General features: G+C 38.2%; 1 protein-coding gene and 1 pseudogene across 1 annotated transcript in view; both read left to right on the top strand.

The window, feature by feature from the left end:
* The window catches only part of Frmd3 (FERM domain containing 3), a 266338-nt gene extending 249505 nt beyond the window's left edge, over positions 1-16833 (top strand). The window contains exon 15 of the mRNA NM_001415820.1: positions 16616-16833. Coding sequence (NP_001402749.1) covers positions 16616-16629 — 14 coding nt within the window. The 3' untranslated portion in view covers positions 16630-16833. The remainder of the gene's footprint in view (positions 1-16615) is intronic.
* LOC108350987 (COMM domain-containing protein 2 pseudogene) lies at positions 12417-16605 on the top strand (annotated as a pseudogene).
* Positions 16834-17624: the final 791 nt, after the last annotated feature.

Consider the following 17624-nt stretch of genomic DNA (forward strand, 5'->3'; position numbering starts at 1 on the left):
TAGAAATACACTGCAATATAAAGTAAATCATTGGTCAAATTAAAGTATTAAGATAGAGATGTACATACTTGAAATGCAGCTGTTTTGTGCAGAATCATGATCCAAGCTCTTCTTAGCCCATCACCACTATATTTTTCAGCTATTTCTTCTGACCATTCTCCATTTCTCTGTGACTCCCAGCTAACACACAAGATATATTTCTACCAAAGACCCAAAGTCACCACATTCACCTTGTCTAAAGAATCATTAAATTCAAAAACAGATTTAAGATCACACTCTTCCTTCTTCCTACTCTTCATTCAGTTCTCTCCAGACTTGATTTTAAGCCTGCTACTGACTGTTTAGTTCAGCCCCTCCTCCCAAACTACTTCTTTCCCTATGGAACTTGGTCAAATCCAGGATCCAATGTATCCCTAGTTATTCCCTGCCACACTTTTCAGCCATTCCTTCAAGATCAACTTCATTGCATTGTGATTCCCCATGGACATGTAGAATGCCTCTCTATCAAGACCCTCAAAACCACCACAGTAGAGTAGGGCTCAGGAACCTCACAGCACCACACTTGGCTAGGATTCACATTGGACAACATTAAACAGAGAAAAGAATACCCACAGAGCAAAGGCAAGATACCAAAATCACTCCAAATGTCATAACCACAGGTGCCTGGATCCTAGCAAAAAACAAAAATATAAGACTCAAGAAAATATATATTGAATATGTCCTGAGGGAAGAAATTTAGCTGAAATACAAGACAAGGATTTCAAAAGAGCAAAACTATGCACATGTTCAAGGACCTTAAAGACAATATAAATATCTTTATGAAGACCATGGAAATATAAGCAACTAAATGAAAAAATATGAAAATAATTCCAGACATGAAAATAGAAGGAAATAGAATTACTAAAGAACACTCAAACTGAAATAAACTTTGAGATGAAAAATTCAAGATATTAAAGAAAAAGCTCAAAGGTAAGCCTCACCAACAGATTAAAGAAGGGAGAAAAATGGATAGCTCAGTTAAAGAAAATTTTAAATCTTTTTAAAAATACAAGCATAGAACATCCAAGAAATAGGGAACAATATGAAAAGACTAAAATTAAGAATAATAAGTATACAGAAATATGAAGAAACCCAAATCAAAGCCACAGATAATGTGTTAATAGAATAATGGAAGAAACATTCTACCAATCTAAAGGAAAAGATCAAAGTACAAACAGCATAGAGAACATTAAATAAACAAGAACAAAAAAATTCCCCATGACACACACTATTCAAAACACTAAATGTGGTTGGGGATTTAGCTCAGTGGTAGAGCGTTTGCCTAGGAAACGCAAGGCCCTGGGTTCGGTCCCCAGCTCCGAAAAAAAAGAACAACAACAACAACAAAAAAACACTAAATGTACAAAACAAAGAATGTTGAAAGCTGCAAGGAGAAAAGACCATATAACATATAAAGGAAGAGCCATTAGAGTAACACTGATTTTCAGCGAAGATTCTGAAAATCATAAGGGCCAGGTAGATATTATGCAAACTCTGAGCAATCACAGATGAAAATCTGTCAATTACACCCAACAGAGAAAGAACAACATTCTATGGTTAAAGCACATTTAAGCTATGTCAACCAATATAGCTTTACAGAAAGCACTAGAAGGAAAACTTTAGCCTAAAAGCTGACTGCATTCAAGGTGACACAAGTAATAATGGATCCCAAAACAATCAAAAGAGAGTAGTGATGTCCATACTATAACAAAAAATTAGGAATTAATAATATTGTTTGCAAGTAACTCCATATTAATTCACAATTTCCCAGTGAAAAGATGCATTAACAGTGTGTTTTTGAATGAACTCATGGCTTCAAGTGCATATGTAGCAAAGGATGGCCTTGTTGGGCACCAAAGGGAGGAGAAGCCCTTGGTCCTGCCAAGGCTGGAACCCCCAGTATAGCAGAATGTCAGGGCAGGGAGGCAGGAAGGAGTGGGTGGTTGAGTGGGGGAAAGGGAAAAACATTTGAAATGTAAACAAAAATTATCCAATAAAATATATATATATACATAAAATGCCAGAGTAAATTAACATCATAAATCAAATGATTGTAGCAGACATCTATAGAATATTCTATTCAAATACTAAAGAAAACACTTACTTATGAGAACTCAGGGAACTGTCTCCAAAACTGAGCTCATATTAAGATTCAAAGCAAGTTTAAACAAATAAAAAAAATTGAAATACCACCCATCATTGTAACTGATATCTATGGACTAAAACTAGCTATCTACAACAATAGCAGACAGTATACAAACTTATGGAAATTGAACAACTCTCTCCTGAATGAAAAATAAATTTAGACAGAAATTTAGAAGGAAATTAAAAACTTTATAAACTGAGTGAAAATGAAAACACACCATAACAAAATCTAAGGGACACAAAGAAGGCAGTTTTAAAAGACAAACTCTTAGCACTAAATCCCTACATCAAACTACTGGAAAAATCTTATATCAGTAATCCAATCACAGCATCAAGAATCTCTATAAAAATAAGAAGAAATAAACCCAAAAAGAGTAGATGGGAAGAAATAATCAATTCAAGGCTAAAATCATAAAATAGAGGCAAATAAGCAAATAAAAACAATGCAAAAAAATCAATGAAACAAAGAATTCCTTCACAAAACAAAAAATCAACAAGGTTAACAAACCCTTAGCCCAATTAATGAAAAGATGGAGAAAGATGATCCAAATGAATAAAATTAGAAATGAAAATTGAGACATTACAACAGTCACTAAGAAAATTTAGAAGATCAATGACATATTTTAAATTTCTTAGTAAATTTGGCCTACAAAAGTTAAATCAAGGTAAAATAAATGATTTAAATAATTGTAAAACCCTAGTGAAATGGAAGTAGTATATAAAATCTTCCAACCATTAAAGGTCATGGCCAGAAGTATTCAGTAGAGAATCTATCTAGTGTAGATATTCCAAGAACTAATGTCAGTGGTTCTCAAATTATTCCACAAAATAGGAACATTTCCAAATTAAGCCATCTTAATCACTAATACTGAAAACACAAAGTCTCAACAAATAAAAAGAAATTTATAGAATAATATTTCTAATGAAGATATGTTTTTGTTTCTAGAGAAGTCTCTACTTTTTCTATGAAGAGACATGATAACTAAGGCAATTTATAAAACAAAATATTTATTGGTGGTTTGATGGCTATTTCAGAGAATTTGTTTATGATTATTACCTTGGTGGGAAGTAGGCAGCACACAGGCAGGCATGGTGTTGGAACAAGAACTGAGAGCTTACATCTTATCTGAAATTGTTGGGGGTGGGGTGGGGGTGGGGTTGGAGTTTCAATAAGAATGGCTCCCAAAAGGTTATATAGTTGAATGTTTAGTCACTAGGGATGAAAATATTTGAAAGGATGACATATGTTAGAAGGTGTGGTATTTTTGAAATAGGTGTGTCTCCCTCCCTCCCTCCTTCCCTCTCTCTCTTTCTCTCATTCTCTCCCTCCTTCCCTTCCTCCCTCCATAATGATAATGGACAACCTGTAAAATTTTTAAAAGGCTCCCAATTAAGTACTTTCTAAGAGTTGATATAGTCATGATGTTTGTTCACACCAATAGAACAGTTTTCCAAAACAGTTCCATTGAACCAAGCATTCAAATATATGGGTATATGGGGGCTATTTTTAGATAAATTGCCACATTATACATACAAAATGTTTTAAAAATACTTTTAACAAAATTACAGAACACATGAAAAGATTATACACCACGATCAAGTTGTTTTCATTCAGAGATGTATATAGTCCAACATATGTAAATCAATAAATATAACCCATCAAATAAACAGACTGAAAGGCATAATCATCTCATTAGATGCAGAAAATGCCTTTGATACAATTCAACATTCCTTAATAATCAAAGTCTTTGGAGAATAGCCATACAAGAGACATATTACAGCATAGTTTACAACAAGATTATGGACAGCATGGTCCGAAATGAGAGAGAAATTCAAAGCATTTCCACTATAATCAGGAAAATAACAGGGATGCTCACTGTCTTTATACATATTCAATATAACATTTGAAGTATTAGCAAGAGCACAACTGAAGCAGATCAAGGGAATATAAAAAGGAAGGATGTTGTTTTTTTTCCATGAGAAAACTCCTACAGCTAATAAACACCTTCAGTAAAGTAGTGGGATACAAAATTAACATATACAAATCTGTGAACTTCCTATATGCAAATGACAAACATACTGAGAAAGACATCAGGAAAACAGTACCTAAAAATAAAATAATAAAAATGTCCCAACACAACAATTCTTCACAGAAATTGAAGATCAATCTTCAACTTCATGTGGAAGCACAAAAAAAAGGATAACTGAACATATCCCAAATAATAAAAGAACTGTGGAAGCCATCCTTATCACAGATTTGAAGTTGTATTACAATGATGTAGTAGTAAAAACAGCAAGGTATAAAAATGAGCAACAAACACATTAAACAATGTGATCGAATCAAAGACAAAGATGTAACAGCAGCAGCAACAACAACAACATTATATTTAATATAATGTATACAATTTTTGACAAGGCAGCCAGAAATATACCCTAGAAAAAAGACAGCATCTTCAACAGATGGCACTGGTGAAATTGGATAACTGCATCTAGAAGAGTAAAAAGTAAGTTCATGTCTGTCTTCTTACACAAAACTCAACACCAAGCGAATAAAGGACCTAAACGTAAGACCAGATAACCTGAATATGATAAAGTAAAGGATAAGCTTGAATTCTTTAACACAGAAAACCACTTTCTTAGCAGAACAACAGTAGTATAGACACTAAGACCAAAAATTAATGCACAGAACCTCATGAAGCTAAAAATAGGTAATTTTGTGTGGCAAAGGATAATATCAAGTGTGCAAAAATGTCAGCATATAGAGTGGGATGAAATCTTCAACAATTATGTATGTAATCAAGTTATCTAGAATATATTAAAACAATAAACATTAAGAAAAATATCCCAATTAAAAATGAAGTATAAAGTTAAATGAGTTCTCCAAAGATGAAAGGCTGAGAAGCACTTAAATGTTCAACATTCTTAGCCAGCAGAAAAAATGCAAATTAAAAGTACTTTGAGAATTAATTTTTTTTTATTTTATTTTATTTTTTTTTTATTATCTTGAGTATTTCTTATATACATTTCAAGTGTTATTCCCTTTCCCGGTTTCCGGACAGACATCACCCTCCCCCCTCCCCTTCCTTGTGGGTGTTCCCCTCCCAAACCTCCCCCCATTGCCACCCTCCCCGCATAGTCTAGTTCACTGGGGGTTCAGTCTTAGCAGGACCCAGGGCTTCCCCTTCCACTGGTGCTCTTACTAGGATATTCATTGCTACCTATGGGGACAGAGTCCAGGGTCAGTCCATGTATAGTCCTTAGGTAGTGGCTTAGTCCCTGGAAGCCCTGGTTGCTTGACATTGTTGTACTTTTGGGGTCTCGAGCACCTTCAAGCTCTTCCAGTTCTTTCTCTGATTCCTTCAACGGGGGACCTATTCTCAGTTCAGTGGTTTGCTGCTGGCATTCGCCTCTGTATTTGCTGTATTCTGGCTGTGTCTCTCAGGAGCGATCTACATCCGGCTCCTGTCGGTCTGCACTCCTTTGCTTCATCCATCTTGTCTAATTGGGTGGCTGTATATGTATGGGCCACCTGTGGGGCAGGCTCTGAATGGGTGTTCCTTCAGTCTCTGTTTTAATCTTTGCCTCTCCCTTCCCTGCCAAGGGTATTCTTTTTCCTCATTTAAAGAAGGAGTGAAGCATTCACATTTTGATCATCCGTCTTGAGTTTCCTTTGTTCTAGGGATCTAGGGTAATTCAAGCATTTGGACTAATAGCCACTTATCAATGAGTGCATACCATGTATGTCTTTCTGTGAGTGGGTTAGCTCACTCAGGATGATATTTTCCAGTTCCAACCATTTGCCTACGAATTTCATAAACTCGTTGTTTTTGATAGCTGAGTAATATTCCATTGTGTAGATGTACCACATTTTCTGTATCCATTCCTCTGTTGAAGGGCATCTGGGTTCTTTCCAGTTTCTGGCTATTATAAATAAGGCTGCGATGAACATAGTGGAGCACGTGTCTCTTTTATATGTTGAGGCATCTTTTGGGTATATGCCCAAGAGAGGTATGGCTGGATCCTCAGGCAGTTCAATGTCCAATTTTCTGAGGAACCTACAGACTGATTTCCAGAATGGTTTTACCAGTCTGCAATCCCACCAACAATGGAGGAGTGTTCCTCTTTCTCCACATCCTCGCCAGCATCTGCTGTCACCTGAGTTTTTGATCTTAGCCATTCTCACTGGTGTGAGGTGAAATCTCAGGGTTGTTTTGATTTGCATTTCCCTTATGACTAAAGATGTTGAACATTTCTTTAGGTGTTTCTCAGCCATTCGGCATTCCTCAGCTGTGAATTCTTTGTTCAGCTCTGAACCCCATTTTTTAATAGGGTTATTTGTTTCCCTGCGGTCTAACTTCTTGAATTCTTTGTATATTTTGGATATAAGGCCTCTATCTGTTATAGGATTGGTAAAGATCTTTTCCCAATCTGTTGGTTGTCGTTTTGTCCTAACCACAGTGTCCTTTGCCTTACAGAAGCTTTGCAGTTTTATGAGATCCCATTTGTCGATTCTTGATCTTAGAGCATAAGCCATTGGTGTTTTGTTCAGGAAATTTTTTCCAGTGCCCATGTGTTCCAGATGCTTCCCTAGTTTTTCTTCTATTAGTTTGAGTGTGTCTGGTTTGATGTGGAGGTCCTTGATCCACTTGGACTTAAGCTTTGTACAGGGTGATAAGCATGGATCGATCTGCATTCTTCTACATGTTGCCCTCCAGTTGAACCAGCACCATTTGCTGAAAATGCTATCTTTTTTCCATTGGATGGTTTTGGCTCCTTTGTCAAAAATCAAGTGACCATAGGTGTGTGGGTTCATTTCTGGGTCTTCAATTCTATTCCATTGGTCTATCTGTCTGTCTCTGTACCAATACCATGCAGTTTTTATCACTATTGCTCTGTAATACTGCTTGAGTTCAGGGATAGTGATTCCCCCTGAAGTCCTCTTATTGTTGAGGATAGCTTTAGCTATCCTGGGTTTTTTGTTATTCCAGATGAATTTGCAAATTGTTCTGTCTAACTCTTTGAAGAATTGGATTGGTATTTTGATGGGGATTGCATTGAATCTGTAGATTGCTTTTGGTAAAATGGCCATTTTTACTATATTAATCCTGCCAATCCATGAGCATGGGAGATCTTTCCATCTTCTGAGGTCTTCTTCAATTTCTTTCCTCAGTGTCTTGAAGTTCTTATTGTACAGATCTTTTACTTGCTTGGTTAAAGTCACACCGAGGTACTTTATATTATTTGGGTCTATTATGAAGGGTGTCGTTTCCCTAATTTCTTTCTCGGCTTGTTTCTCTTTTGTATAGAGGAAGGCAACTGATTTATTTGAGTTAATTTTATACCCAGCCACTTTGCTGAAGTTGTTTATCAGCTTTAGTAGTTCTCTGGTGGAACTTTTGGGATCACTTAAATATACTATCATGTCGTCTGCAAATAGTGATATTTTGACCTCTTCTTTTCCGATCTGTATCCCCTTGATCTCCTTTTGTTGTCTGATTGCTCTGGCTAGAACTTCAAGAACTATATTGAATAAGTAGGGAGAGAGTGGGCAGCCTTGTCTAGTCCCTGATTTTAGTGGGATTGCTTCAAGTTTCTCTCCATTTAGTTTAATGTTAGCAACTGGTTTGCTGTATATGGCTTTTACTATGTTTAGGTATGGGCCTTGAATACCTATTCTTTCCAGGACTTTTATCATGAAGGGGTGTTGAATTTTGTCAAATGCTTTCTCAGCATCTAATGAAATGATCATGTGGTTCTCTTCTTTCAGTTTGTTTATATGATGGATCACGTTGATGGTTTTCCTTATATTAAACCATCCCTGCATGCCTGGGATGAAGCCTACTTGATCATGGTGGATGATTGTTTTGATGTGCTCTTGAATTCGGTTTGCCAGAATTTTATTGAGTATTTTTGCGTCGATATTCATAAGGGAAATTGGTCTGAAGTTCTCTTTCTTTGTTGGGTCTTTGTGTGGTTTAGGTATAAGAGTAATTGTGGCTTCATAGAAGGAATTCGGTAGGGCTCCATCTGTTTCAATTTTGTGGAATAGTTTGGATAATATTGGTATAAGGTCTTCTATGAAGGTTTGATAGAATTCTGCACTAAACCCGTCTGGACCTGGGCTCTTTTTGGTTGGGAGACCTTTAATGACTGCTTCTATTTCGTTAGGAGTTATGGGGTTGTTTAACTGGTTTATCTGTTCCTGATTTAACTTCGGTACCTGGTATCTGTCTAGGAAATTGTCCATTTCCTGAAGATTTTCAAGTTTTGTTGAATATAGGTTTTTATAGTAAGATCTGATGATTTTTTGAATTTCCTCTGAATCTGTAGTTATGTCTCCCTTTTCATTTCTGATTTTGTTAATTTGGACGCACTCTCTGTGTCCTCTCGTTAGTCTGGCTAAGGGTTTATCTATCTTGTTGATTTTCTCAAAGAACCAACTTTTGGTTCTGTTGATTCTTTCTATGGTCCTTTTTGTTTCTACTTGGTTGATTTCAGCTCTGAGTTTGATTATTTCCTGCCTTCTACTCCTCCTGGGTGTATTTGCTTCTTTTTGTTCTAGAGCTTTTAGGTGTGCTGTCAAGCTGCTGACATATGCTCTTTCCTGTTTCTTTCTGCAGGCACTCAGCGCTATGAGTTTTCCTCTTAGCACAGCTTTCATTGTGTCCCATAAGTTTGGGTATGTTGTACCTTCATTTTCATTAAATTCTAAAAAGTTTTTAATTTCTTTCTTTATTTCTTCCTTGACCAGGTTATCATTGAGTAGAGCATTGTTCAATTTCCACGTATATGTGGGCATTCTTCCCTTATTGTTATTGAAGACCAGTTTTAGGCCGTGGTGGTCCGATAGCACACATGGGATTATTTCTATCTTTCTGTACCTGTTGAGGCCCGTTTTTTGACCAATTATATGGTCAATTTTGGAGAAAGTACCATGAGGAGCTGAGAAGAAGGTATATCCTTTTGCTTTAGGATAGAATGTTCTATAAATATCCGTTAAGTCCATTTGGCTCATGACTTCTCTTAGTCTGTCTACATCTCTGTTTAATTTCTGTTTCCATGATCTGTCCATTGATGAGAGTGGGGTGTTGAAATCTCCCACTATTATCGTGTGAGGTGCAATGTGTGTTTTGAGCTTTAGTAAGGTTTCTTTTACATATGTAGGTGCCCTTGTATTTGGGGCATAGATATTTAGGATTGAGAGTTCATCTTGGTGGATTTTTCCTTTGATGAATATGAAGTGTCCTTCCTTATCTTTTTTGATGACTTTTAGTTGGAAATTGATTTTATTTGATATTAGAATGGCTACTCCAGCTTGCTTCTTCTGACCATTTGCTTGGAAAATTGTTTTCCAGCCTTTCACTCTGAGGTAATGTCTGTCTTTGTCTCTTAGGTGTGTTTCCTGTAGGCAGCAGAATGCAGGGTCCTCGTTGCGTATCCAGTTTGTTAATCTATGTCTTTTTATTGGGGAGTTGAGGCCATTGATATTGAGAGATATTAAGGAATAGTGATTATTGCTTCCCGTTATATTCATATTTGGAAGTGAGGTTATGTTTGTGTGCTTTCATTCTTTTTGTTTTGTTGCCAAGATGATTAGTTTCTTGCTTCTAGGGTATAGCTTGCCTCCTTATGTTGGGCTTTACCCTTTATTATCCTTTGTAGTGCTGGACTTGTAGAAAGATATTGTGTAAATTTGGTTTTGTCATGGAATATCTTGGTTTCTCCATCTATGTTAATTGAGAGTTTTGCAGGATACAGTAACCTGGGCTGGCATTTGTGTTCTCTTAGGGTCTGTATGACATCTGTCCAGGATCTTCTGGCCTTCATAGTTTCTGGCGAAAAGTCTGGTGTGATTCTGATAGGTCTGCCTTTATATGTTACTTGACCTTTTTCCCTTACTGCTTTTAATATTCTTTCTTTATTTTGTGCGTTTGGTGTTTTGACAATTATGTGACGGGAGGTGTTTCTTTTCTGGTCCAATCTATTTGGAGTTCTGTAGGCTTCTTGTATGCCTATGGGTATCTCTTTTTTTTGGTTAGGGAAGTTTTCTTCTATGATTTTGTTGAAGATATTTACTGGTCCTTTGAGCTGGGAGTCTTCACTCTCTTCTATACCTATTATCCTTAGGTTTGATCTTCTCATTGAGTCCTGGATTTCCTGTATGTTTTGGACCAGTAGCTTTTTCCGCTTTACATTATCTTTGACAGTTGAGTCAATGATTTCTATGGAATCTTCTGCTCCCGAGATTCTCTCTTCCATCTCTTGAATTCTGTTGGTGAAGCTTGTATCTACAGCTCCTTGTCTTTTCTTTTGATTTTCTATGTCCAGGGTTGTTTCCATGTGTTCTTTCTTGATTGCTTCTATTTCCATTTTTAATTCCTTCAACTGTTTGATTGTGTTTTCCTGGAATTCTTTCAGGGATTTTTGCGATTCCTCTCTGTAGGCTTCTACTTGTTCTCTAAGGGAGTTCTTTATGTCTTTCTTGAAGTCCTCCAGCATCATGATCAAATATGATTTTGAAACTAGGTCTTGCTTTTCTGGTGTGTTTGGATATTCCGTGTTTGCTTTGGTGGGAGAATTGGGCTCCGATGATGCCATGTAGTCTTGGTTTCTGTTGCTTGGGTTCCTGTGCTTGCCTCTCGCCATCAGATTATCTCTAGTGTTACTTTGTTCTGCTATTTCTGACAGTGGCTAGACTGTCCTATAACCTGTGTGTCAGGAGTGCTGTAGACCTGTTTTCCTGTTTTCTTTCAGCCAGTTATGGGGACAGAGTGTTCTGCTTTCGGGCGTGTAGTTTTTCCTCTCTACAGGTCTTCAGCTGTTCCTGTGGGCCTGTGTCTTGAGTTCACCAGGCAGGTTTCTTGCAGGGGAAAAGTTGGTCCTACCTGTGGTTCCAAGGCTCAAGTTTGCTCGTGGGGTACTGCCTAAGTCCTCTCCGCTGTGGCAGCAACCGGGAAGGTCTGCGCCGCTCTTTCCGGGAGCCTCCGTGCACCAGGGTTCCAGATGGCGTTTGGTGTTTTCCTCTGGCGCCTGGATGTGCACAGAGTGCAGTCTCTTCTGGTTTCCCAGGCGTGTCAGCCTCTCTGAAGGTTCAGCTCTCCCTCCCACGGGATTTGGGTGCAGAGAACTGTTTATCCGGTCTGTTTCCTTCAGGTTCCGGCAGTGTCTCAGGCGCAGGGGTCCTGCCGCTCCCGGGCCCTCCCCTATGGGAACCCAGAGGCCTTATACAGTTGCCTCTTGGGCCAGGGATGTGGGCAGGGGTGGGCAGTGTTGGTGGTCTCCTCCGCTCTGCAGCCTCAGGAGTGCCCACTTGATCAGGCGGTGAGGTCTCTCTCCCACGGGGTTTGGGAGCAGAGAGCTGCTGCCGAGAATTAATTTTGCACTAGAAAGATGGCACAGGTATTAAAAGATGGGCTCACAGCAGAAATACAAGGGATTTCATTGTATTGTAGTCAAAATGGCCAACATCAATAAAGCAGATGACAGTATATGCTGACATGAATGTAGGGAAAGGAGAGCATGTTCATTTCTGGTAAGAGTTCTAACTGGTGCAGCTACTATGGGCATCAGTGCTGTCATCGGTAGGGAAGGTTCTTCAAAAAAGCAAAAAATAGATCTACCTGCCTAGAACAAATGAAACTCAAGACGGATGATCAAAATGTGAATGCTTCACTCCTTCTCTAAAAGGGGAACAAGAATACCCTTGGCAGGGAAGAGAGAGGCAAAGATTAAAACAGAGACTGAAGGAACTCCCATTCAGAGCCTGCCCCACATGTGGCCCATACATATACAGCCACCCAATTAGACAAGATTGATGAAGCAAAGAAGTGCAGACCGACAGGAGCCGGATGTAGATCTCTCCTGAGAGACACAGCCAGAATACAACAAATACAGAGGCGAATGCCAGCAGCAAACCACTAAACTGAGAATAGGACCCCCGTTGAAGGAATCAGAGAAAGAACTGGAAGAGCTTGAAGGGGCTCGAGACCCCATATGTACAACAATGCCAAGCAACCAGAGCTTCCAGTGACTAAGCCACTACCTAAAGACTATGCATGGACTGACCCTGGACTCTGACCTCATAGGTAGCAATGAATATCCTAGTAAGAGCACCAGTGGAAGGGGAAGCCCTGGGTCCTGCTAAGACTGAACCCCCAGTGAACTAGACTGTTGGGGGGAGGGTGGCAATGGGGGGATGGTTGGGAGGGGAACACCCATAAGGAAGGGGAGGGGGGAGGGGGATGTTTGCCCGGAAACCAAAGAATTATTATTACGTATTAAATAAATTTAAAAAAAAAGAAAAAAAATAGATCTACCATAAACTCCAGCTATACTAGTATTGGGCATACACCCAAAGGTCTCTACATCATTCCACAGAGATGCTGATTTATCCATATTTATTACTGCTCTATTCCTAATAGCCAAGAAATGGAAACTACCATTGCACATCAACTGATGAGTGAATAATGAAAATGTAGTACATTAAAATAACATAATATTATTTAGCTGTTAACCAGGAAGAAATTATGAAATTTTCAGGGTTTTATAATTAAATAAATAGAGCTAGAAAATATCCTTGTGAGGTAACCCAGACCCAAAAGGACAAATGTTTCAGTACTCTCTTATGTGTAAATGTTAGCTTTTAAAGTTTAGTTATTTTTATTTAAATCAACAATAAACACAAAGGTAAAGCAGACAGTAAGAGACCAGTGGCGGGGAGGGGGTTGGGAATTTAGCTCAGTGGTAGAGCACTTGCCAAGCAAGTGCAAGGCCCTGGGTTTGGTCCCCAGCTCTGAAAATAAGAAAGAAAAAAAAAAAGAGAGACCAGTAGGGGAAAAGAAGATCTCCCAAGGAAAGGAAAATAGAATACAGTGTTATAAAGAGATAAAGGGGGACTAGAAAAAGGGGATTAAATGAGACAGAGAACAGGATGGCAAGATAAAGGAGAGAATATGGGGAGAGGAAACATTTTTTTTGGAAACCTTTGGAAAACCCATACAGGAACCTACAACTGTAGAAACTTCCTAAAACATGTACATATATGAAATGAATTTAAATGGATCACCATATAATTAGACTAGAGAGAAGACCTCAACTAGACATGTTATTCCAGCAAGTTAAACCTCCAATACTTGGGATTGGTTTCATCTCATAGTTTCACTGAATAATGGGTTCACACAGACATCCCCATAAAACACTATAAGCTATTGCCAAGAGTGTTTGTTACCTTTCACAACTACTTGTTTGTATCATTGAAGAAAAAAAATTGCACTGGTGTCCAACTAGAAGTTTCACCCTACTGACTAGCATCACAGTACGACAATGTATTTTGTGCACTACTAGCAAAGAAACTTAATCATCAATATTGCCCAGCTACAAACCCATAATCTATAATTATATACTGGTATGATAGTGGCACAAATGTTTTGGGAGAAACCAACCACTTTTTTATTGGATTTAAGGCCCAATCCAGGAGATGGAACGTATACCTGATACTGCTAAGTGGTCAACATCTTAAAACTAGATAGGCCATAGGCCCTAAGAGAAAACCTTTTACTAAATAAACATAAACAGCAAAGTCAGAAGACTTGCTAAGATGCTGCTGGATTTGTTCGAGGAGCACCTGGCCTTCCTGCCACAAGTGGAGAGCACGGTGGTCGCCAAGTTCGGAAGATCGCCTTGGAGTTCCTCAGACAGGGATCAAACCCGAAGATCTATGAAGGCGCCACCAGAAATCTTAGTGTGAGTAGTGGCACTATCCATCATGGTGTGGAAGGATTAACATATCTCCTCACCGAGAGCTCAAAGCTCATGACTTCTGAACTGGATTTCAAATTCTGTTTTTATTCTGGGATTCTCTGAAGAATCGAACAAATTATTGCTTCAGCTCTACCTGGACAACAAAGGAGACCAGAACTATTCTGAATGAGTTAGCACCTCATCTTCCCAGTTGCCACAGTCTTGAGTGGCAGTTAGATGTAGAGCTTGCAAGCAGGAGTCTCCAGCAGCAAATTGAACCAGCAGTGACTATAAAGCTGCTTCTCGATCAGAATGGTGACCATAGCACTCATTTTGTGGACAGACCCAGCTACTCTACTTCATTTGGTTCAACAGCTGGAGCAAGTGTTAGAGGAAATGAAAACAAACCACTGCAGGAGAGTGGTCCACAGCATCAAGTCGCTCTGAGGTTCAGTTCCTTCCAGCTGACAGTACAAAAGTGGAAATGGTAGTCTGGATTCCATGGAGTTTCTTTTCCTAATCAGGATGTGGAAATCTTGATCAGCAGCTGAACTAAAGTTTTTTTTTTTGTTTGTTTTTGTTTTGGTGCTAAATACAGTCAGTTTTTTGACAGATTGAAAAGCATTTTGTATTTTAAGTGTGTATATGAGTCAGTACAGTTTGTGTTTTCTGTGTATATGTGACTCTTCTGACTTGGATATTTTTTTATCTGCTTTATTCCTTTGTCCTTGATAAAAATTTGAAAATAAAGTTCACTATTACTTCTTAAAAAAAAAAAAGAAACATGTAACTAAAATGACTCCAAATGGCATACTACTGTACCCTTAGATCAAAGCACTGCTTAGGACTTATCAGAGAAATGTCTTCGTGTAATTCATGGTAATTGACTGAGACCTACAACTGGACAGTGTGCAGATAAAGAGAGATTTTGGGTCATTCAGCCTTAAATGAGATGTCATTATCAATCTTTTCCTCTCAAGGCTTAGGAATATATACAGAAAAGGAGGTATAAGAGCCAGAGTTGGTGTATGACTCCAAAGAAACAGTATCTTCAAAACACAACAGGATCAATACTCAAACTCATAGAGACTCACTTAAATTCACAGAGAATGTACGCACAAGACCTGCAGAGATTCAAACCAAACAAGAACTTAAAGCTGAGGAGTGGACACAAAGTCCTATCCCTAACCATGAAGGTATTTGATACCAGTTAGGAAATGGAAAACCAGTTTTCTAGAGTAGAATGTCACTAGGTAAATGAAACAAAGTCCAGGAAAGGTCCCATGCCCAGAAGTAGTTGATCAACACAAAATAAACTGATAGTTTTGTTTTATGGTTTGCGTGTAAACTTTATTTTGTTTTACAAGAGAAAGATAGAGAGAAATAGGAGAGAGATAAAGAAAGGAGAAGAGGAGAGGAGTAGAGAGGAGAGGAGAGGAGAGGGGAGGAGAGACTGGGAGAGAGAATGGAGAAAGAGAGAACATTGTTGGGTCGGGTAGGGAGATTAAGAAGATTTTGGAAAAGCTAGAGGAAGAGAAAGAATATGATCAACATACATTGTACATAAAAATAATAAAAAGACAGACATAAAAAATAAGCAGAAAATAGGAAAGATGGGTTTTTTTAAGAGTTCTAGAAATTAGGGGTTACACCACTGTCTAGAAGGAAAAGTTGCTGTTCCAAAAACATTTGTAACAAATTTTTTTGCTATTTTGCTTGCTGTGAAACTCTGCTATCTGTCACAAGCTTGAAAGAATTTTACTCTTGTGCTTTTGCTGCCCCTCTAATGTGTACTCCCTAGCTGTAATAAGTCTTCAGATGAGTTTCTGCCATGAGTTCAACACCACTCCACATAACTACAGAAGGAATACGAAGAGCCCCTAATTGTTGTTTCCTGAATGTGTTGAGATTTCCTTCTCAGCGGTCCTTAGAAAAATGGAGTCTAGAGTCGAGAACAGAAAAAGAGTTCAGCACTTAATGCTTAATAGACAGATGACTTAGGAACTTACACTCCTGCTTCACTGTCTGTGAATGTATTGAGAGATTCATAGGCAGCCCAAGGCTTAGAAGCAATTAATGCCTTTTCCTATATAAATTATAGTGAGTATCACTTGTGGTGATATGAGGTCATATGAGGACAGAAAAATATTCTTCTTCTTTAGTTAACTAAAGAGGAAATCATTTTTGATAAGCAGCCCTATGCCTTGAATCAACCTTAGGAAATGAGCAGTTTTCTAAGGGACATTTGCAATGAAATGTATATACTCTTTGTCTAGAGTTCCAAATATGGGAGTACATATGGGGAAATTGGGTGCTTTTTCTCAGAGGCAGATTGAGTGACTGTCCATTGAACCTAAGGGCTCCAAGAGTGTAGTACTTAACCACTTACTTATTGAGTAGTACATTGAGTTTCTGACCCAAGTTCACATCTACTTTTCATTTTTAACTTATATTTTCTGCTGAGTCAGACAGAAGAAGATTCTCTCACAACATCCCAGTCTAATGGGCAAGTACTAGTGAGATGCTTTTACATGTGGTGTGTCTTCAGGGATAGTTGTAGTTGATGGGACTTGAGCATCTTTGGGTTGACTTCTCTACTTGAGGGAGATAATATGCTGATGGCTCCTTCTTACTTATCCTCCTACTTTTCTCTCTTTTTCTGTCTATCTTGGACCTGATTTTGGACTTCCAGTCTCTATGCCATAAACAGACTCAACAGGACCTGCACATGGTGGACCCATCCAACACCAGTTCTCCACATTCCAACCTCTCTCTCTCTGACTGGGTGGATAAATTTGTGAGCCAACCAAGAAGGCTTAGCTGTCATCACTTCAGAGAGGAAGAAACTTCACTTAGCCTCAGACTTCAGGTGCATTGACCCATCCATTAGTAAAGCTGATTTGAACCATCTTCTGGCCATTGCGTCTTTTATCTTCTGGGAATTGGAATGATGGCATGGTGGTGGGTAATATGTAGGACTCTTAACTTCCAATGTCACAAAAACAAAAGTACACAGAATGTTGGTCTTGGCTAAACCTTAGACATCAGAGGATGTTTGTCACCAATATAGGTCCTCACAGCCTTTCTGAATGAGAGAAGGAACTAGGAATAACTACATAGTAAATGCTTGATTAGAACCATATTTTTCTATTCTATACCCTTAGTTACCACAAATGTAATTTTAGAAAGGGTACCAAAGTCGTTTTCATGGTTACAGAAAATTACTCTTAATAAGATAAAGAGATATTTTCTGTAGGTACTATATATTGAAACACACCTTGCAAATTCTAGCAGTTTCTCCAGCTGGCATCCATCACCATTCAAAACGGAATTAATACTCTGATCATTAAAGAACAATATTCTTCACAATAGAAAAAGAATTAAAAAAACTTTTAGTTTGCACAAAGTATGACAGGTGCATTTTTTCAATGTTCTTGTTTAGGGATCCTGAAATTCTTTTCACTGTAAGTGAACTCTAGCCTCTGTTCAGTTAATGGAAATTTCATAACATGGTTTGAGGATAAAGTTCTGTAAACAGCAATACAGGCTGTTATTACAGTGGTGGCCATGCAATTTCAGTGCTTCTTGGCCAAGTGGCTACTACATACTTCATCCATATTTTTAAAAAATATATATCTTTTGGCAGTAAATGGGATATGTTGAAAAAGCATGTAGTAGCAAGATAAATCATCTATCACTGT

Source organism: Rattus norvegicus, chromosome 5 (assembly GCF_036323735.1).
Source record: "Rattus norvegicus strain BN/NHsdMcwi chromosome 5, GRCr8, whole genome shotgun sequence".
NCBI lineage: Eukaryota > Metazoa > Chordata > Mammalia > Rodentia > Muridae > Rattus > Rattus norvegicus.